The sequence below is a fragment of the Erythrolamprus reginae genome, chromosome 2, assembly GCF_031021105.1.
Source record: "Erythrolamprus reginae isolate rEryReg1 chromosome 2, rEryReg1.hap1, whole genome shotgun sequence".
NCBI classification, from domain to species: Eukaryota; Metazoa; Chordata; class Lepidosauria; order Squamata; family Dipsadidae; genus Erythrolamprus; species Erythrolamprus reginae.
In genome coordinates this window covers 96,984,462-97,007,075 of record NC_091951.1, presented here as the reverse complement: position 1 = coordinate 97,007,075, position 22,614 = coordinate 96,984,462, and the positions used below count along the sequence as shown (strand labels likewise).

Here is a 22,614-nt window from a genome sequence, read left to right as displayed (position 1 = left end):
TCTCCGAAGACTCGGGACGGCTAACAACAATAAAAAAGACAATGTAAACAAATCTAATATTAAAAATAATCTAAAAAACCCCAATTTAAAGAACCAATCATACATACAAGCATACCGTGTATAAATTCTATAAGCCTAGGGGGAAGGGAAAATTTCAATTCCCCCATGCCTGACGACAGAGGTGGGTTTTAAGGAGCTTGCGAAAGGCAAGGAGGGTGGGGGCAACTCTGATATCTGGGGGGAGCTGGTTCCAGAGGGTCGGGGCCGCCACAGAGAAGGCTCTTCTCCTGGGTCCCGCCAAACGACTGGGTTTAGGAGCAATACAGCAGTCATATGAACTCATCTTATTTGGCACCACTAAGGAATTCCAAAAGCACCCTGGATTATCATGTGACAAAACCAGGCTGTCCCCCTAACAGAGATGATTGGTTAGACATAGCATTCCACGTAAACATGGCAATTGTATCTCCTACCCCAGACTTAGGCTTTAGTCTGTTATATGCAGTCAGATAATCACTGTTTGTACAGTTTATTTAATCTGTTAAATCTCTAGCGTGTATGCATTTTATAGTTCATTTTAATGTTAGCTGGTGCTATGTAGCTTAACAACCTGTGCGGATTGAACCCATTTGGTTATCTTATGGGTCAGTGTCTTGTTTAAAAATCATAAAATTGTAGATTTTGAAGAACCCATTTAATCTTTAAATCCAGTTGCCTGTCTAGTGCTAGTGGGTCATTGATTCCACTGTCAAACTGCAGGAAGTTTTTCTAATCTGCCTTCTTGTCACCTCAATGCATTATTGGGTACATTGCTTCATAATGGTATAAGAAAATTGATCTGGACCTTTTTCTGAGTATGCCTCCTCAGATACTGGGAAAGTACTAGCATACCATCCTCCCTTCCTCCATCCCATGGTTATGACCTATAAAGCCCTTCATGGCACCGGACCAGAATATCTCCCGGACCGCCTTCTGCCGCATGAATCCCAGCGACCGGTTAGGTCCCACAGAGTTGGCCTTCTCCGGGTTCCGTCAACTAAACAATGTCGTTTGGCGGGAGCCAGGGGAAGAGTCTTCTCTGTGGCGGCCCCGACCCTCTGGAACCAGCTCCCCTGGAGATTAGAACTGCCCCGACCCTCCTTGCCTTTCGTAAACTTCTTAAGACCCACCTCTGCCATCAGGCATGAGGGAACTGAGACATCTCCCCCGGGCCTATACAGTTTATACATGGTATGTTTGTGTGTACGTTTGCTTTTAATAATGGGGTTTTTAGTATTTTTAAAATTATTAGATTTGTTTTTACATTGTCTTTGTTATTGCTGTGAGCAGCCCCGAGTCTACGGAGAGGGGCGGCATACAAATCTAATAAATAATAATAGAATAATCCCCCGACTACACATTCCCAGTTTCTTCAAACTCTCTTCAGAGAATTGACTTTCTGTTTACCAGAAAAATAAGTCAAAAGATTGAGCATCTTGTATAAATGGTATAAAGTTCTGAAGGAAAAATCAATCAATTACTTTGAAGAGTTTTTCCGACAGACTTTTCCCATAGCTAGTCATGTGGGGAGGGATATTTTACACACAAGCACTTGCTCATAGCATAAACCAGCCTCAGCACCATCTCTGACGTGTCCTTGCCCGGTTTCCCCATGTTTTATTATTCTGTGTAGCAGTGTTCCCTCTAATTTTTTTTCGGGGTGAGCGGAAAAGTATAGTGTCTGAGCGGCAGTCCCTTTGGCACTGGGCAGCATATAAGTATAAATAAATAAATAAATAAAGTAAGTAAGTAAGTGTGGGCGCGCGCTATCACACATGAGCAAGTTCTTGCATCCATAATTCTATCCTTTCTATGTCTTCCTCCCTCTTTCCTCCCTCCCACTTTCCTTTCTATCACTCCCTCCCTCTTTTCTTTCTATCTTTCCCTCCCTCTTTCCTTTCTATCTCTCCCTCCCTCTTTCCTTTCTATCTCTCCCTCCTCTTTCCTTTCTATCTTTCTTTCCCCCTTTCTCCAAGCCCTTCCTTTTCACTCCCTAACTACCCCCTTCTCACTCCTTTCTATCTCTCCCTCCCCCTTTCTCTCTCCCTTCCTTCATCTTTCATTCCCTCTCTCTCCATCCCTCTTCCTTTCTCTCTTCCTTCCTTCCTCTCTTTTTTGTTCTTTCTCTCTCCCTCCTTCCCTCCCTCTATGTCTTTCCCTCCCCCTCCTTCCCCCCTCTCTTGCTTTCTTTCCCTGTCTTTCTCTCTTGCTTTCTTTCTCATTCTCTCTCCCCTCCTTTCTCTCTCTCTCTCTTTCTCTCTTGTTCACCACGCCGGCAACAGAGAGAAAAAGAGAGAGAGAGAGAGATGGAGAGAGAGTGGAGGGCGCCGTTGTCTTCGCCTCTGCCCGGCGGCTCTGCAGTGAAGAGGAAGCAGCTGCGCACCGCCTCCCGGGAGCCCGGCCGACTTTTGGAGCCGTTTTGTTTTCGGCCGGGCGGAGGCGGCGCGCGGAGGCGAAGACACGGCGCCCGACCAAGCTCCGCCTCCCGGGAGCCCAGCCGACTTTTGGAGCCGTTTTGTTTTCAGCTGGGCTCCCGGGAGGCGGAGCATGGCCGGGCACCGTGTCTTTGCCTCTGCGCGCCGCCTCCGCCCGGCCAAAAACAAAATGGCTCCAAAAGTCAGCCGGGCTCCTGGGAGGCAGAGTGTGGCCGGGCGCCGTGTCTTCGCCTCCGTGCGGCTCTGCAGCGAAGAGGAAGTAGCTGCGCACCGCCTCTCGGGAGCCCGGCTGACTTTTGGAGCCGTTTTGTTTTCGGCCAGGCGGAGGCGGCGCGCGGAGGCGAAGACACGGCGCCCGACCATGCTCCGCCTCCCGGTATCCCAGCCGACTTTTGGAGCCATTTTGTTTTCAGCTGGGCTCCCGGGAGGCGGAGCGTGGCCGGGCGCCGTGTTGCAGCGGAGGAGAAAGAGAGGTGGAGCGGGCAGCGAGTGGCGGGCGGGCGGGCGGCCAGGTGTTCGGGGGGCAGCCGGCGCAGGCTCCCCAAATCTCCCTGCCAGCCCACCCGCCCGGAACATTCAAAATAAGAAAACCCTTCGCTCTTACTTTGAATGTTCCGGGCGGGCGCGCAGGCAGGGAGATGGGAAGAACGTGCGCCCGCCCGCGCGCCAGCCTCCGGAGAACGCCTGCCCCTCCCCCCTCTCTTGCAGCAGAGGAGAAAGAGAGGCCGGGCGGGTGGGGGGCAGGGCCGAGAGGCCAGGAGCGCGAGGGGGCCAGAGGCACCATGGAGAGGCAGGTTTGGCCGCGGCTCCCTTCTACTGCCCGCGCCTCCCCGCCCCTCCCCCGCCCCCCCGCGGGCTGGCAAGGGGATGGGGACTGCGCGCCCGAGGAAAAAGGTGCGTGCGGGGGTATTTTGGAGCGCGCGCAGCGCGCGCGCACGTGCACAGCTTACAGGGAACGGTGCTGTGTAGATACACCCATGTTTGTACTTACATGCAGTTTCTGGCCGCAAGATCTCTGTGCACAAACTTCTTCTGGGCCAGATACTCCATCCCCCGAGCCACTTGTAGCCCAAAACCTATTAAATCCTTCACAGTGGGGTTCTGATGGAAAACAAACAAACAAACAAAACTGTCTAACACCAGGAAACTCACAATGCGTTTTCCATCTGGCTTTGAAGTTTATGCACCTCGAGAGAGCAGAGCTGCTTGCTTGTGCTTCTCACAAGATAACACAGCTGAAGTTAATTTCAAGGCTGCCTCAGATATTGGACAAATTTTCTAAGAAACTTGGCTGAGAAACTGAATTCGCATATGATAGATGACAAAGAACCCACGCCTATCAATATAAACAGCAGAATTGGGGCCAGGGGAATCTTCTCTGCTTTGCGCACACATGGCAAAGCAGATACTTGCACACTGCTTGGCAAGATAGGAATAGGATGTGCATAATATAACACCCAGAATTGAGATGGAAGAGCCTTCTGAAATGTTCTTCCATAGCTTACAACCTTCTCTTTCACAGTGTGCCTGCATGGCCCCCTAGTGGTCAGAAGCTGTCACTGTCTTGCCCATACTCAAAAGAACATGTCCCATGCTTAACCTATTGCTCGTTTTCCATGAATAATGTTTTCACGTGATCCTGGATTTGAATATAAAAGTTGCAAGGAAAATATTGGGAGGATAAATCTTGTTGTTATCAGCTAAATTTGTTTTTTTAATGTTGGGACGCCTCCGCAAAGGTTTGCGGATATGTTTAAACTCAAAAGCCATCGGCGAAGGATAATATCCATTTTTATCAAGCAAGAGGGAGGCATTTCTGAGCTGATCAGCAGTAGATCACAAGTAGCAACTGACAACTGCCTAATATTTCACAGTATGTTTACAACAGGAATGAAACGAGGAGCAGAAGAGATGAGTTGGAAATTATCCCTTTTTCCAAGGCTGAACTGCAATAAAAATATGAGGTGAAGCTTATATGAGCAGTTCCTTAAAATACTGTGGTGAGAGAAGACATTTATAAGAGAAATTTTGGGACAGCCACAGTGGCAATACATTGGAGGCAGAAGAGAAGCCTGTCAATATAAAGAGCCGAGGTGGCGCAGCGGATAGAGTGCAGTACTGCAGGCCCCGAAAGCTGACTGCTAGATCTGCAGGTCAGCAGTTCAAATCTCATCACCAGCTCAATGTTGACTCAGCCTTCCATCCTTCCGAAGTGGGTAAAATGAGGACCCGGATTGTTGGGGCAATATGCTGGCTCTGTTAAAAAAGTGCTTTGGCTAACATGTTGTAAGCTACCCTGAGTCTCAGGAGAAGGGCGGCATTAAAAAAAATCAAGCAAGCAAGCAAGCAAGCAAGCAAGCAAGCAAGCAAGCAAGCAAGCAAGCAAGCAAGCAAGCAAGCAAGCAAGTAATAAATAAGTAAATAAATAAATAAATAAATAAATAAGAAAAGAAGTAAATAAATAAGAAAATAAGTAAATAAATAGTAAGAATGCTATTACAGTGGAACCCCGACTTACGAGTTTAATTGGTTCCGGAAGGAGGCTCGCACGTCGAACAGCTCGTATGTCGAAACATTGTTTCCCATAGGAAACAATGTAAAAGCGATTAATGCGTGCAAGCCCGAGGGCTGAGGGGAAAAGACGTCGGCTGAAGCGGGGAAGTTCGCCAGGAGGCAGCAGAAAAGCCGCGCGTGTGTTTTAAAACATCGGAGCCGGCATGGGGAGGCTCTCAATCAACCCCCGAGTCCGGGTTCGGGGCTCGGAGGCTGATTAAAAGCCTCCCCATGCCGGCTCCGATGTTTTAAAACACACGCGCGGCTTTTCCGCTGCCTCCTAAAGCGGGGGCGTGTGTTTTAAAACATCGGAGCCGGCATGGGGAGGCTCTCAATCAACCCCCGAGTCCGGGTTCGGGGCTCGGAGGCTGATTAAAAGCCTCCCCATGCCGGCTCCGATGTTTTAAAACACACGCGCGGCTTTTCCGCTGCCTCCTAAAGCGGGGGCGTGTGTTTTAAAACATCGGAGCCGGCATGGGGAGGCTCTCAATCAACCCCCGAGTCCGGGTTCGGGGCTCGGAGGCTGATTAAAAGCCTCCCCATGCCGGCTCCGATGTTTTAAAACACACGCGCGGCTTTTCCGCTGCCTCCTAAAGCGGGGGCGTGTGTTTTAAAACATCGGAGCCGGCATGGGGAGGCTCTCAATCAACCCCCGAGTCCGGGTTCGGGGCTCGGAGGCTGATTAAAAGCCTCCCCATGCCGGCTCCGATGTTTTAAAACACACGCGCGGCTTTTCCGCTGCCTCCTAAAGCGGGGGCGTGTGTTTTAAAACATCGGAGCCAGCATGGGGAGGCTTTTAATCAGCCTCCGAGCCCCGAACCCGGACTCGGGGGTTGATTGAGAGCCTCCCCATGCCGGCTCCGATGTTTTAAAAGACACGCGCGGCTTTTCTGCTGCCTCCTGGCGAACTTCCCCGCTTTAGGAGGCAGCGGAAAAGCCGCTTATTTTTTCTTGCTTATTTTTTCCCGCCACTCGCAGCGAAAGTGCCCCGGTTTTTTTGCCGCCGCCCCCCGCCCGCCTCGCAGCAAGTGCTTGTCCGGGCGGTTTTTTTGCCGCCCCCCCCCGCCCGCCTCTCGCAGCAAGTGCTTGTCCGGGCGTTTTTTTTGCCCCCCCCGCCCGCCTCGCAGCAAGTGCTTGTCCGGGCGTTTTTTTTGCCGCCCCCCCCCCCGCCCGCTTCTGCACCCCCAGCAGAAGCCAAGGACTCACCAAGAGCTGGATACTGAGAAGAGCCGGCCTGGCTTGCTTTGCTTCCGAGAAATAAAGCGTCACGCCCCCCTGACGCTTTTGGCGGCAAAAGAGCCCAGCATCGCTTCGGAAGCCGCCGAAAGCGTCAGAGGGGCGTGACGCTTTATTCGGCTCTGCATCAGCTCGGAAGCAAAGCAAGCCAGGCCGGCTCTTCTCGGCTCGTATCCCGAATGGAAGCTCGTGAGTCGAATAAAAATTTCTCTACTCTCCCAGCTCGTATCTCGAGTAGCTCGTAAGTAGAGCTGCTCGTATGTCGGGGTTCCACTGTACTCTGTTTGTTTCTTCAGGGCAGAAAGAGAGACTGTAAGATGCCAGCATCTTTGAGCCACTTGTTCTGTGCCGGTTAGATGGAGGAAGCTGCATCAGATGTCAGCTCATGTTCCTACCCTTCTACCTTACTCAGAGTCAGCAGAAAGACCCAAAGCAAAAAAATCTCTCCTCTGAAAACCCAGAACTCCCATCTCATTTCATCAACAGAAAAGTACCACTGATAAGATGATTAGTTCCTTGTATGTGTCTTTCTGGAAGCTAACCTAAAAGATTTACCTTACAAAAAGGCTGCAAAGCTATACAATAGATTTAGTGACTTCTATCAGCTGCATCCAACAGCCAGCCACACTCTCTGTACCAATATGGTGAGGTTTAACAGGAAGGATGGGCAAACCCTGCATTGATTTACCAGAAGGCTCTGTCCAATCTGTAAGAGCACATGGATGAGGACTTCACCAGTTTCAGGTTGCTACCCCGTATGCGCCACATTGCTCAACGGTAGCGCATGTGCATGTCCCAGCAAGATTTTGGTTCTGTGCATGCACAGGAAGCAAAATCTCGCAAGGTGATGCACATGTGCATGAGATCATATGCTGCAACATCATGCCTGTCAAAGACTACTTCAGCTTCAACCACAACAACCCAAGAGCACATAACAGATTCAAGCTTAATATCAACCACTCCAAACTTGACTGTAAAATATCCGACTTTAGTAATCGAGTTGTTGAAGTGTGGAACTCATTACTGGACTCCGTAGTATCATCCCCTAACCCCCAACCAGTGTGCCTTCCGTCCTCTGTTCTTCTGTCTCTCCTATATCTCCTATATCTTATCTTCTATCCCTATATCTTTTCTGCTATTCTCTCATTGATATATTTTATTCCTATATTTCTTCTTCTATTCTTTCTTTAATACATTTTACTTGAGTATATCCTCTATTTATAAATAGATAGATAGAGATAGATAGATAGATAGATAGATAGATAGAGATAGATAGATGATAGATAGATAGATATAGATAGATGATAGATAGACATATAGATATAGATAGATAGATAGATATAGATAGATAGATAGATAGATATAGATAGATAGATAGATAGATAGATAGATAGATAGATAGATAGATAGATAGATAGATAGATGATAGATAGATAGATGATAGATAGATAGATAGATATAGATAGATAGATGATAGATAGATAGATAGATTGATATAGATAGATAGATATAGATAGATAGATAGATAGATAGATACAGATAGATAGATGATAGATAGATAGATATAGATAGATAGATAGATGATAGATAGATAGATATAGATAGATAGATAGATATAGATAGATAGATAGATAGATAGATGATTGATAGATAGATAGATAGATATAGATAGATAGATGATAGATAGATAAATAGATAGATATAGATAGATAGATGATAGATAGATAGATAGATAGATGATAGATAGATAGATAGATAGATGATAGATAGATAGATATAGATGATAGATAGATAGATAGATAGATATAAATAGATAGATGATAGATAGATAGATAGATAAATAGATAGATATAGATAGATAGATAGATAGATAGATAGATAGATAGATAGATAGATAGATAGATAGATAGATAGATGATAGATAGATTTTGACACGCCAGCAACCTAAAGCTACATGCTTATCACACCGGACCGGTAGTGGTGGTAAGTAGCAACCCCCGCCTGGTCGCCACAAACAAAACAAAAACGCACCGAAACTAAAAGAGATAAGAAAGGGCTAAATGCATCATCTCTGGGCAAGCTCTTCCTTAAAAACAATTTCATTTTGCAAAGAAGAGATAAGGACCTGCAAACCAAGAGCCAACAGGAAAGTGCCTGGCATGGAGTGTCGCTCAAACAAGGACCCCAAGATCTGGCACCACGTACCCTCTGCTCTGAACGGATAAAATGTCGGAGATCTCCGTGCTTCATGTAAGGTAGGACCACCAGGGGGAGGCCCTCCCTAGGCAAGGTGATCCCAATGAGAGAGAGGACATGGAGGTGATGGAAGCTCTTCATCAGAATCCCTTCCTTCAGGAATTCTTCCACTTCCTCCAAGTCAGTAATTCCTAAGAGGGGGAAAAAAGAGAAGAGATTGGATCAATATTCTCAGTAGCAACTCCACCACCATCCTCCACTCTCCAAGACTTAAGGAATTGTGAAACTGTGAGCAAACGTTTCTGAGAAAGTGATCTTGCAAGTGTATAAGACGAAGCAAGTGATCCTGGGGGGAAAAGAGTATTGAGAGCCTTTTCAAACTTTCATCAAGTAGGGGAAGTCTGCCAATGAGAATAAGAATGGTAGATATTGCCAGAATAAAAAAATACTCATACTGTACTTATATTATGTTAAACATACTACAATACTATATTTGTATGACAAACAAACGAACAAATAATAAAAATGTTATAATACTGTACTGGGTTGGCTCAGAGGCATCTCTACTTTTTATGTTTGAAAGGACTAACAAAGGATGAATGGCTCTGCAGATTCCCTTGTGTTGATTTAAGGCTTCATTCAGATTATTAGAAACAGAGCATTCTTATTTCCCCAGGCCAATCCTCAGTTTAGAACTAATTCTTTCTCTCCTTAAGAACTTCTCCAGACATACTTTATTGGTGTTGTCTTACAAAGCTGTGAGCTGAAGTGTTTGTTTGTTTTTTTATTCTTGCTGTCATTACTTTAAAGTTGAGTGAATTGGTACTTCCACACTCCTTATTAGATTAGATTAGATTAGATTAGATTTATTGGATTTATATGCCGCCCCTCTCCGGAAACTCGGGGCGGCTCACAACAATAATAAAAACAGTACATAGTAACAAATCCAATTCCCACCAATCTAATTACAATTTTAAATTAAAAAAATCATACAACAATCCCAATATATATTTTTAAAAAAACAGATACACAGTCAATCAATCAGACGGCAAAACAACATGGGCAAGGGGAAGATGTTTTAGTTCCCCCATGCTTGACGAGAGGTGGGTTTTAAGGAGTTTACGAAAGGCAGGGAGGGTGGGGGCAATCCTAATCTCAGGGGGGAGCTGGTTCCAGAGGGTCGGAGCCCCCACAGAGAAGGCTCTTCCTCTGGGTCCCGCAAGATGACATTGTTTAGTCGACGGGACCCGAAGAAGGCCGACTCTGTGGGACCTAACCGGTCGCTGGGATTCGTGCGGCAGGAGGCGGTCCCGAAGATATTCTGGTCCGGTGCCATGAAGGGCTTTATAGGTCATAACCAACACTTTGAATTGTGACCGGAAACTGATCGGCAACCAATGCAGACTGCGGAGTGTTGGAGTAATATGGGCATACTTAGAGAAGCCCATAATTGCTCTCGCAGCTGCATTCTGCACGAATGCAGCTGCTGTATGTACAGGAATAGGCAACAGGTATGCCTATTCCTGTATGCAATTGATTTGTGGGGCATTGATGTTCTGTCTGATTCGACGACCAGTCAGCAATTAGATTCCAATTAATACTCAGACACAGAACTGTATAAGCAAACTTGTTGAAAACCAGAAATTAAAGCAAAGAATGTCCTTTGACTGGCAAAATTCAAAGTGAGCGGCAGAACTGATAAGGAATGTTCCAAAACAGAGTTGTAACTTAAAACCTTTAGCTTGGCTGAAGCAGAAATACAGACTTCTTAAAACTATATTTTTTTCAAGACTGCAGCAATATTTGAGAGACAGAAAACTCTGAACTTGCTCTTTCCCTCTTGTAGTTAGAAATGTTGATTTCCTGCATAGGGAACCTCCCAGTCTCCTCCCTTTTAAACACTCTGTGATTACACACTGCGCACAGCAGTATTCAAGGCCTCCCTCTATGTCTGCATAACTGTTCTTGTCTCTGACGCATTCTTCTCACCTGTGCATCTAAAATAGGATCCACAATCTCCTCCTCTCCCTCATCAGACCCAGACAAGGCCCTAGCTGGGTGTTCTATATTCTCTGCAGGGCACTCAATCTCAAGCCCTTCCTCACCCTCACTATCCGACTCCTCTGACAGCCACATGGGCCTAAGATGCTCAGACGGAGTCTATGAATAAAGGATCTGGCGGTGATCCAACCACAACAATTGCAAACTGGTAACAAAACTCTTGTTGCAGAAAATGCCATTACAATAACTGGTCAAGTAGTTTTAAAATTTAAGAGCCACTTGCTGTGACCTGGTTAATGTGTTATTCACCTGCCCATATGCCAGAACAAAATGTATTTCTCCTATTGTCAATTTCTCTAAAAACTCTCTTCTGGCTTGCAATCAAAGAGCGGATTCTTGGATTTGGGCATGCATGACCCATTAAGCAACATTGATTATACCCTCTAGCTTTGTTATAAATCCCAGTGGCAAATCAGGTCCCACAGAGTTGGTCTTCTCCAGGTCCTGTCGATCAGACAATATTGTCTGGTGGGGCCTAGGGGAAGAGACTTCTCTGTGGCAGCCCCGGCCCTCTGGAACCAGCTCCCTCCAGAGATTCAGACTGCCCCCACCCTCCCTGCCTTTTGCAACAGCCTTAAGACCTTTCTATGTCGCCTGGCATGGGGCAACTAGCATATGCCTCCACTTCTGACCATTAAAAGTTATGTGTGGGTATGATTGTAATACTGAGTGTTGATTGTGTATTACTGCTTGTTTTTAAGATAATAGGTTTTAGCTATAGTTTTAATTATTAGATTTGTATTTACATTGTGTTATTGTTGTTGTGAGCCGCCCTGAGTCTCCGGGGAGGGGCAGCATACAAGTCTAATAAATTATTATTGTTGTTGTTGTTGTTGTTGTTGTTGTTGTTATTATTATTATTATTATTATTATTATTATTATTATTATTATTATTATTATTATCCTCCTCCCTCCACTAACAAGACATCACAAGACTGCTGGGCTTGATTGATGCCTTGAGGGATAACTGGACTCATGGGGTCAGGCTTCTGCGAAAACCTCCCATCTCCCCAAAACCTACAGGCAAACCTTGTTATTTTAAATGTACCCCTTCCTGCAACTGAGGATGAGCTACCTAGTGTTAGTTAATAGTTAAACCTATTAGACTGACTTGGACAAAAGCCACCAAAGCAGACAAGAGAGTGGGTAAGCTATGCTTTTCCATTAGCTGTTTTTTTCAGAAGTCTGTTAGCAGCTGTGCCATGTTTCCCACTCTGGAAGAAAAAGAATGGAGGAAGAGGGCAAGAAGTGGACACTCAATAGCTCAAAATGACAATGGCTTATCCTGCCTGCTTTTTGGTCAGCTGAGTTACATTGCTACTGGCAGCTACAAGTGTGATAGGCCCTGAAACTGCCATTGATTGTTGCTGCCTGGAGTAAAGAACACTGATTCAACACTGGCATAATTAAGCAAGACTTAGGGCTACTTCAGATAAGAATTGAGGAAGAGTTGAAGACAACCCCAGGGGGACATGGCAGAATATTCTTAATGCCAGAAGCTGTTTGCATTAGTGAGAAGAAGAAATGGAAAAGGCCCTATGACCATCTTCTCATGCCATGTTACAGAACAAACTTAAGAAGGCACAGAAAATAGAAAACAGAATGCACAGAAAATAGACTTCCGGTTCCTCCTTCGGCGATATCAGAAGCCGGGACTGGGAACTCCAAGGCTGGCTCTTAATACTCCATGCCTGAGGGTCCGAATTTGGACCTAAGCCTCTTCATAGAGGGGGTGGAGTGAAGGGGAACCACCAGGAGGGTAAAGGAGAGCCACATCTTCCCTCCCCGAGGTGGCAAGTCCCTAGCTGTTGGTGCAGAGCTGCGGCAGCAAATATGACTGCCATGAAGCTAAATAAGAACCAGAATCAACAAGACTGAGCAGGAGGAAAAGTGAGTGATTTGTGATCTGGGCTAAAAAAGGACTGTTTGCTTTTCAAAAACAACCCCCCAAAAAATACAAGTTGGAGGAAGCTAAATATTAGCGGTGGGTCAAACATGCTAAAATTGTGAAGAAAACATTTGGGAACTAGGAGGAAAATGAAAAGTATTTTCTTGGAAGCTTTAAAAGAAGATGCGGTTCTGGAGTGATACCCTCTTTTAAAGAAAAAAAACATTGATAACTTAATTAGTTATCATTTATTAGTTAATTAGTTTCATAAAAGGAAGAGGAATTACTTACGGTTTAGGGATTTAACAGCACACCGAATCTCTCTCTGGGATGAATCTACATAAGTTCCATGGTAAACGATCCCAAAATGCCCTGGATGGAAAAAAGAACAGGTTTTACACATAGACACCAATATTGACATTAGCAAACCCAGATACTATACAACCTTTCTCTGTGCTGGAGCCATCTTAACAGCAAACAACAATACTATTTTATTTTATTTATTTATTTTATTTATTGGATTTGTATGCCGCCCCTCTCCGGAGACTCGGGGCGGCTAACAGCAATAACAAAACAGCATATAATAATAATCCAATACTAAAAACAGTTAAAAACCCATTATTATGAAAACCAAACATACATACACACATACCATGCATAAAATTGTAAAGGCCTAGGGGGAAAGAGTATCTCAATTCCCCCATGCGTGGCAGCAGAGGTGGGTTTTAAGCAGCTTACGAAAGGCAAGGAGGGTGGGGCAATTCTAATCTCTGGGGGGAGTTGGTTCCAGAGGGCCGGGGCCCCCACAGAGAAGGCTCTTCCCCTGGGTCCCACCAAGCGACATTGTTTGGTTGACGGGACCCGGAGAAGACCCACTCTGTGGGACCTAACTGGGATTTGTGCAGCAGAAGGCGGTCCCTGAGATAATCTGGTCCGGTGCCATGAAGGGCTTTATAGGTCATAACCAACACTTTGAATTGTGACTGGAAACTGATCGAAAACCAATGCAGACTGCGGAGTGTTGGTGTAACATGGGCATATTTGGGAAAGCCCATGATTGCTGTTGCAGCTGCATTCTGCACAATCTGAAGTTTCTAAACACTTTTCAAAGGCAGCCCCATGTAGAGAGCATTACAGTAGTCGAGCCTCGAGGTGATGAGGGCATGAGTGACTGTGAGCAGTGACTCCTGGTCCAAATAGGGTCGCAACTGGTGCACCAGGCAAACCTGGGCGAACGCCCCCCTCGCCACAGCTGAAATATGTTTCTCTAATGTGAGCTGTAGTTAAAACAATTGTATAAATAGAGAATACAATTGTTTTAACTATTAAAAATATACTCAATTTGAAATTTTAAAAAAATTACTTGAGATGGAATGGAAATACTTTATATAAAAATAGCGTTTTAGGAAGTATAGTCATTTTAGTCATTTATTCTACAATCAATACTAACATAAACCCTCCTCCCCCCAAATTACAGAAGGATTTAAACCTATTAATCTTGTTATAAGTGATCACACAGTAGAAATATCACATCAATAAAACGAATATGTGCATATTTAAACACATGCAGTATATTGCAGCTACTGAAAAGGTATTGTGGTGCTGTAAGAATGCAGGAAATAGCCATTATAACAGTATAATAAAAAAAATAAGCCAAATTGAAGTTCTTAGAAAATACCAGACAATGAAAAAAATGTCAATCCCTATTTTATGTTGTCACAAAAAGAAATTGATTCCTGGGAGATGGTTTAAAATAATGTGCTCATTTAATGGAATGGCTGAAATTCATGTAAAATAAAGAGAAATGAAAGAACTGGGGCTGGTTCGAGTAAGTCAATCCAGATCTCTAAACTTCAGAAAGTGTTTCTAAAATCAAAAACAGTAAACGAATGTGGTCAGTTTAAAAATAAATAAATAAATAAAAACAATGAAAAAAAGTTGTGTCTGACGAACATTTTCTGTTCTTGATAATCAATCTTGTCAGATTGAGCAGAGAAATAGACACTTGTGCTCAAGCGCGGTGAGCTATAATATGCGGCCTTTCAAATTGATTTAAATTGCAGTGAATTACTCTTTTAGGCAAAGCATAAGAGTATGCCAACAACAAATGTCTTTTCTTTCAGTTCCTCTCTTCACTGTACATTTTGATTTGATATCAAAACTAATTTTCCAATGAATTAGCATGGTATTGCCTAGTTCAGAGCAAACCTTTGATTTACAGAGTTTACAGATTAACAGAGTTGGAAGGGACTTTGTAGGTTATCTAGTCCAACCCCCTACTCAAGCAGGAGACCCTACACCCTTCCAACAAATGGCAGTCCAATCTCTTCTTGAAAGTCTCAAGTGGTGAAGCTCCCATGACCTCTGAAGGCAAGCTGTTCCATTGGTTGATTGTTCTCACTGTTAGAAAGTTCCTCTTTATTTCTAGGTTGAATCTCTCCTTGATCAGTTTCCATCCATTGTTCCTTGTCTGTCCTTCTGGTGCTTTGGAGAATAGCTTGACCCCCCTCCTCTCTGTGACAGCCCCTCAAATATTGGAACACTGTTATCCTGTCTCCCCTGGTCCTTCTCTTCGCTAGACTATCCATTCCTGCAACAGCTCTTCATATATTTTAGTCTCCAGACGCCTGATCATTCTGGTTGCTCTCCTCTACAGTTTTTCTAGAGTCTCAATATCTTTTTTATAGTGGTGATCAAAAGTGGATGCAATACTCCAGGTATGGTCTAATTAAAGCATTATTAGTACCTCACTTGATCTAGATTGTATCCCTCTGTTAATACAATTTAGGATTGCATAGGCTTTTTTGGCGGCTGCTGCACACTGCTGGCTCATGTTTAGCTGGTTGTCCACCAGGACTCCAAGATCCGTCTCACAGTCACTGCTGGTTTCACACAGTTTATATGTATACTTTTTTACCTAAGTGTAGGACTTTACTTTTTTTCTACATTGAATTTCATTTTGTTAGATAGGGCCCATCGATCAAGTATGTCAAGATCCATCTGGACCTTGAGTCAATCTTTTAGGGTGTTAGGTATTGCTGCCAGCTTAGTGTCATCTGCAAATTTGGTAAGTTCTCCTTCTATTCCCTCATCTAAGTCGTTCATGAAGATATTGAAGAGTAGTACTGGGCCTAAGACCTTGTGGTACCTCACTGCTTACTTCTCTACATGTGGTTTGTCAGCCAGTTGTGGATTCATCTGGTGGTGAGGCTGTCTATGCCACTTTTCTCTAGCTTATGAAGAAGTAACTGTCTATTTAAATGAACAGTTTTTAGATTTAAGACATCTCAAAAGTATACATGAAAGGTCATGTGAATGACTATCCTAGAGGTCTTGTTGAAGAAGTACCTGGCTCTTTGTGCCTCATTGTGCTGTGGGAAAGACACATTACTAACCTGCTCTGAAGAGCATGCCTGCACACTACTTTAGCTTCTTTGTTTTAACTTGGCCTTCAAATGCTACTTATTCCTTGTGACAATAGCAATCCTCTCTTTTTTTCTCTCGTTGCTTTCCTGCTTTAGCAGGGAAGAATGCGACCCTGCCCAATTGGCTCAAAGAGGCTCAGACACTAAGGAAGAGCAACAGGAAGCAATCAAAGAAACATCTGCCAGGGAGAAAGTAGCATTCTTTCAACACAGACAGTAGAAAACAAGAGTTTTGTGTATTATCACTGGTAAACACAGCTTCAATGATACTTGCCTTTCCCAATGATCTGATCCTGGTGCAAAATCAGCTGCTTTTCTGGAATGAGGACATCTTTCACTTCTTCCAGCAATTCTGGCCGAAAATTGTTAATGGAGTACGAAGGCACCCGCATGAAAGGCATAGCAGAACCGTCACTGCTGCCTGTGTAGGAGGCGCTTCCAAATCGCGCTCCAGAAGAGCCTCTGTTTGGCGTCTCTGCTACAGAAATATCACAAAGAGATTATCGAGAGAGGTGATCAAACTTAGAATTTTTGTTTCTATTGACCACCAGAAGGCACAGTACATGAACAGTTTCACTCTCTTTGAAATTAAACATGATCGAAGTATTGCCCACAAGATCATATGCTGCAACGTCCTGCCTGTCGGCGACTACTTCAGCTTCAACCACAACAACACAAGAGCACACAACAGATTTAAACTTAATATTAACTGCTCCAAACTTGATTGCAAAAAATATGACTTCAGTAACCGAGTTGTCGAAGCGTGGAACTCATTACCGGACTCCATAGTGTCATCCCCAAACCCCCAACACTTTACCCTTAGATTATCCACGGTTGACCTATCTAGATTCCTAAGAGGTCAGTAAGGGGCGAGTACAAGTGCACTAGAGTGCCTTCCGTCCCCTGTCCTGTTGCTCTCCTATATCTCCTATACCTTTCTTCTATTCCTATATCTCTTCTTCTATTCTTTCATTGATATGTTTTATTCCTATATCTTCTATTCTATTCTTTCTTAGGTATATTTTACTATGAGTATCTCCTCTATAACCTTCATCATGTATTTTACTATGTGTATATAGATATATACCCACTAAAACCCTCATTGTATATTGGACAAAATCAATAAATAAAATCAATCAATAAATACATTTTATCAGGTGTACATAGTCATTGATCTTGCTAAGGGGCTCAAACTCTCTGTTGGGAATCCAGACATTAATAATAATAAATAATAATAATTTATCAGACTTGCATGCCGCCCCTCTCCAAAGACTCGGGGCGGCTCACAAGAGAAATAAAACAATACAATACAAATCTAATGGTTAAAACTATAACTAAAAACCCGCTATCTTAAAAAACAATCAATACTGTACAGTCATAACCACACATAACTCTTAATGGTCAGAGAACGGGATACATTAGTTGCCCCATGCCTGGCGACCTGGATAGGTCTTCAGGGTCTTGCAGAAGGCGAGGAGGGTGGGGGCAGTTCGAATCTTCGGGGGTAGTTGATTCCAGAGGGCCGGGGCTGCCACAGAGAAGGCTCTTCCCCTAGGCCCCGCCAGACAACATTGTTTAGTCGATGGGACCCGGAGAAGGCCAACTCTGGGGGACTTAATCAGCTGCTGGGATTCGTGCGGCAGATATTAGTACATATCTGACCAGTTCCAAACTGCTATAGCAGTGATGGCGAACCTTTTTTGGCTCAGATGCCAAAAAGGTGAGTGTGTGAGTGATGGCGTGCACTTATGTACCCACAAGCCCTGCGTATGCGCACAACCTCTGGGCTGCCCCCCTGCATGCACACACACAACCGCGCTGCCCTCCCCACCCATGCGCACAGGCCTTACGGAAGCCTTCAGATGTTCTTTCCGTTGGACCATTTTTCACCTTCCCAGGGCTCAATAAAGTGTCCTGAAGTCTGGGGACACTGATAAATGGCCCAACCGGAAGTTGCGAAACGAACTTCCGGTTGGCCTGTTGGGCCATTTTTCGCCATCTCCAGGGTTCAGGAGGCTTTTCTGAAGCCTGGGGAGAGCAAAAACGGCTGAAAAGAAAGCTGAAAATCAGCTGGATAGAGCATGCATGCACGCTGGAGTTGACATAGGGCAATGCCTCATATGCTCTCAGACCTGTTTCCATGTGCCACCTGTGGCATGCATGCCATAGGTTCACCATCACTGTGCTATAGTATGGAGAGAGAGAGACAGAGACAGAGAGAGACAGAGACAGAGAGAGACAGAGACACACACACAGGGAGACAGAGAGAGAGAGACAGAGACAGAGAGAGATAGAGACAGAGAGAAAGAGAGAGAGAGACAGACAGAGAGAGAGACAGGGAGAGAGAGAGACAGACAGAGAGAGACACAGAGAGAGAGACAGACAGACAGAGAGACAGACAGACAGAGAGAGAAGAGAGAGATATATTCTCCCCACAGAGCATGGTATAATATAGCACTTGTTCCTCCTCTCTGTAGAGGAATTTAAAAGTGACTATGACATTCTAAAATGAAATAAGGTGGTGGGCAAAGTTCATTCATTGTCCAACTTATATGTTTCCCCTTTTCTGAATCTTTGGCAAGATAGTACCTTCGCATTGTAATGAACTATTGCAGGTTTCTCCCATCAAAGTAACTGGAGGAATGAGGGCAGTGTTTTAGTACCAGAAGAGCATTAGCTTATGTAGTTCTTGAAAATTTTATTTTTATTTATAGAAATATTTAGAAAGAATTATCCCATTTAGGGAAATATGTCAGTTACAGGGGGGAAAATAGCCCCACACATTTGTGTATCAGGACTGATGGCTAGCAAGATGTTCTGTCTCATTGGCTCTAAAACATTAGTTCCAGGTCCTGCTATGAATTCTTACCAGAAGAAGCCACATATCCAGTATTAGAAGGAAGAAGAGGAATTCCGATTGTGCCCCTGTTGAAGCTGGACAGCCTTTCTAAATTCTCAGTTCCTGCAAGAAGAAAACAAAAGGTCTAGCCAGCAACATTCATATTCTCACTATTTCAGAGTTGGTCCATTATCCACTTTTTCCTTATTCACCTTGTGAATCCTGAGCTTAAGTCGTATTTGTTACATGCCCATTCTCTGATGAAATGTCAAAATTAAATGCAAGCAGGTACTGCTATGACTGTGAAAAATTTTACATGGAAAAAATAAACACCTCCACTGACCGTATTTTTCTGGCCAGAAAGTATCATAAGAAACTTGCAGTTACCTGCCTTCTTCTTCTGTTGAATATATTTCCAAGATAGAAACGCCAAACAGGAAAGGAACAGGATGCCTAGGAGAACTCCCAATACAACAAGAGGAGCGATTGGGGAGATTAAAACCACAGATCCTAACTCCTGACAGTTTCCATTCAAGCAAATCTACAAGAAAGGAAAGACGTGATTATTATCACTAACCAATAGCAGAATCTGGGGCTGGGAGACCAGAAGGAAAGGACAGGGGAAATGGACACTTGGCATTTCTGAGGCGCCCTATAAATCTCAATAATAAATAAATAAATAAATGTCCATGTTTTCACAAGGGGTTTAAAGGTAAGCAGAAGCTGCTGCTCACCTGCTAACTATTGGTGTAAAAGATGAGGTTGGTACTCGTCTAGGTGGTGGAATTTCCTGGCAAAGAATGGGACATTAACTCAGTGAAAGTCCTATAGCAGTGATGGTGAATGCGCAGAAGCAAAAAAGCTGAAAATAGCGAAAATCAGGTAAATTACCCCCGCTGGCTACCTGCCCGTTTGCCCTCCACTTGCCCGGCTGTGAGCGGTGGCTCTGCCATGAGCGGCCTGAGTGCTCCACCCCCACCGCCTGCCTTACCTTTCACTCCAGTGGTTGTGCGGATGGCATGTGGTGTGGGGAGACCAGGCGGCCTCGAGCTCTAGCTGCATGGTCTGTTCTGTTCTGTTCTCACCTGCGCTGCAGGCATCTCTCGGCACAGTGATGGCACCCAGAGCACGTCGTGGCCTTTGGGAGCATAGCGCTGCTGCTCCCAAAGGCCACGACTCGCTCAGGGGGCCATCGCCGCACCGAGAGATGCCTGTGGTGCAGAAGAGCAGAGAGCAGGCCACACGGCCAGAGCTCTAGCAGGCCACTGTTGCTGCTGGCCCCAGCTGCTGCTCTAGGCACCGCAGCGAGATTCGGCTGTTGCACATGTGCAGCAGCCAAGATCTCACATGGACATCCTTCTGGCAGTGAGATTTGGGCAAAAATTGTCGATTTCTTTGCTTCTGCGCAAGCGCGGCAGCAAAAAACCTGGTAATTCTAACTGAAATCAAGCCAGTTGCACATGCATGACATGTGCATACCCAGCGGCAATGGAGCTACGCTACACGCTCCATTGTTGCTACTGGAACGGGGTTCCCGTCGTTCCGGGACCTGGCCGATCCCTGGTATTAGGGCAGCTTCAGTGCGGCCTGTGTGCATACACTGGGGCGGGGGGCGCAGCATGGGGGTTGTGCGCATACATGGGGGGAGGGCATTGTATTATGGGCGTGGGCACCTGCATAAATGCTATCGCGTGCACCCTTTTGGCATCTTAGCTGAAAAAGGTTCAACATCACTGTACTATAGGCTATATAATGCATAAATACTTGTTGCTTGTATCCACATGATTCTTGACAAATGTATCTTTTTCTTTTATGTCTGCTGAGAGCATATGCACCAAGACAAATTGCTTGTGTGTCCAATCACACTTGGCCAATAAAAATTCTATTCTATTCTATTCTAATAGGAAGAAGGAAATAAGCATCAAAGGGTAAATTTGAGTGGATAAACTAGAGGTAAGGATTTAGGGAATGGAGAAAAGTAAAATGATCGCTCTCTTTCAGCCCAACTCACTTTGTGAGGTTGTTCTTGTGTGGAAAGGAGGAGAAAGGAACAAGTTTAAGGTATGTTTGCCTCTTTGAGGTATTTATAAAAATAATAAAGATGGGATAAAAATAAGTGAAAATGATTTTTTATGGGATGACAACATCAAAGTAAATGTAGATTCTGAGAATCACTGAGAAACGTATTATTAAAAATATGGATTAAATATAAACCCAGACTGTTTCTAAAGATATCCTTACTGACATCCAAAGAAGCAGCATTTTATAGGACAGAAAAAGCAGATAAAGAATGATGGTTAACATATGAGGATTTATTAATACAGGATAAAGAAGTTAAGATTAAGACAAGGGTATAATTATATAATTTTATAATCATAATTATATGATTATAAAATTAACTGAACTTGCAGAAATGGAAAGCAGACCAATTTGATTTGTTCCAATATCTAAAGGGTTGCCACAAACAAGAGAGAGAGAAGCTATTTTCCAAAGCACCTGAGGGTTGGACAAGAAGCAATGGATGGAAACTAAACAAGGAGAGAAGCAACTTAGAAGTAAGAATAAAATTCCTGGCAGTTAGAACAATTGATCAGTGGAACAGCTTGCCTCCAGAAGTTGTGAACGCTCCAACATTGGAAGTTTTTAAGCAGATGTTGAATTACCATTTGTTTGTAGTGTAAGGTCTCCTGCCCAAGCAGGGAGTTGGACTAAAAGACTTCCAAGGTCCCTTCCAACTCTGTTGTTATTATTGTTATTGTTAAGATACTGTATAGCATATAAATCCAATCAATCAATCAATCAATCAATCAATCAATCGCCTGTGGCAATTAATCTGAGAGGAGGAAACACCATGCCAGCAAAGACTAATCCAGAAAAAGTTAAATTAGGTTGCCAGCTGGGTGATCTGAGAGGTGGGTAATGAGGCAATGAATGCATGAACAGTGTTGCTATTTTTCAGTCTGTGCAGAAGAAAGCCAGAGAGCTGGAACTGATTGTGTAACAGAAGGTTTTAGTACTCTTTGGAGATTTCCAGGATATCGTCTCCTGACTTGTATATGTTTAAATTCACATTGCTTGGGAATGTTAAGGATACAAAGTAAATTGAATATAGGTAAGGACTGTAGGGATCTTTAGTGAATCCAGGCTGTGTGATAAAACACATCTAAACATCAATGCCAAAGGAAGTCAGGAACTTGTCCCAATATTCTGCCACCAAAATGTGCATTTGATATAGTGTATACAGAACTAAAATTACCTTAATATTCAAAATCAATCTGACCCTGAGCGCACAAACTTTTAAAAAGTGGAGCCAGTGAAGAAACTGACTCTCTGAATTCCCCTGGGGCCCTTGGTGCTTAGTGGTTTCATTAGACGTTTCATTACCAAACTAGGTAACATCATCAGTGCTAGAAGGAATTCTTCTCCAGAGAAGGGAGGACTTGGGAAGACTCCTAACAAATGCTCCTCATAATGGGATTGTAAACTAGTGGTCCCCAGCAGGTTTTAGAGCTCTAAAAATCAGGTAAGACAGTTTTGACCAAGCTGTGCTTGCAGCCCTTTGTGAGGGGTTCGCCCATTTCCACTCTTAATCATTTTTATTGGAATTAGCTTTTATGTTGGTTTTTGGACACTAAAAACTTTCAGAAGGAGACATTTTAATACACTGGATGATTTTTCCTCCAACCCGCAGCAAAAGAAAATTTATGTCAATTTTTTAAACCTTAAAAGAAAAAAACAAAACTAACAAACTGGCTGAGGTTTAATTAGTTAAAAAGGACACACAAATAATCAGCCAGAAGAATTACTTGGATACATAGATGTTAACTCAGAAAAGTGAGTTAAAAAAACCCATTTTCTTAGTCAGGATTTACAATAGAGATATGCTACACCTATGAAGGACTTCCTGAGAAAAGAAAAAGAAAGAAGAGATCGCTTTTGAAA

The 22,614-nt window shown here is 44.0% G+C and overlaps 1 protein-coding gene across 1 annotated transcript in view; it reads right to left on the bottom strand.

The window, feature by feature from the left end:
- MST1R (macrophage stimulating 1 receptor) overlaps positions 1–22,614 on the bottom strand; it is an 89,991-nt gene that overhangs the window by 9,586 nt on the left and 57,791 nt on the right. Inside the window, exons 13-18 of the mRNA XM_070738847.1 lie at positions 19,060–19,213; positions 18,703–18,795; positions 16,108–16,311; positions 12,700–12,780; positions 8,469–8,650; positions 3,466–3,575 (exon numbers count right to left, since the gene is read on the bottom strand). Coding sequence (XP_070594948.1) covers positions 3,466–3,575; positions 8,469–8,650; positions 12,700–12,780; positions 16,108–16,311; positions 18,703–18,795; positions 19,060–19,213 — 824 coding nt within the window. The remainder of the gene's footprint in view (positions 1–3,465; positions 3,576–8,468; positions 8,651–12,699; positions 12,781–16,107; positions 16,312–18,702; positions 18,796–19,059; positions 19,214–22,614) is intronic.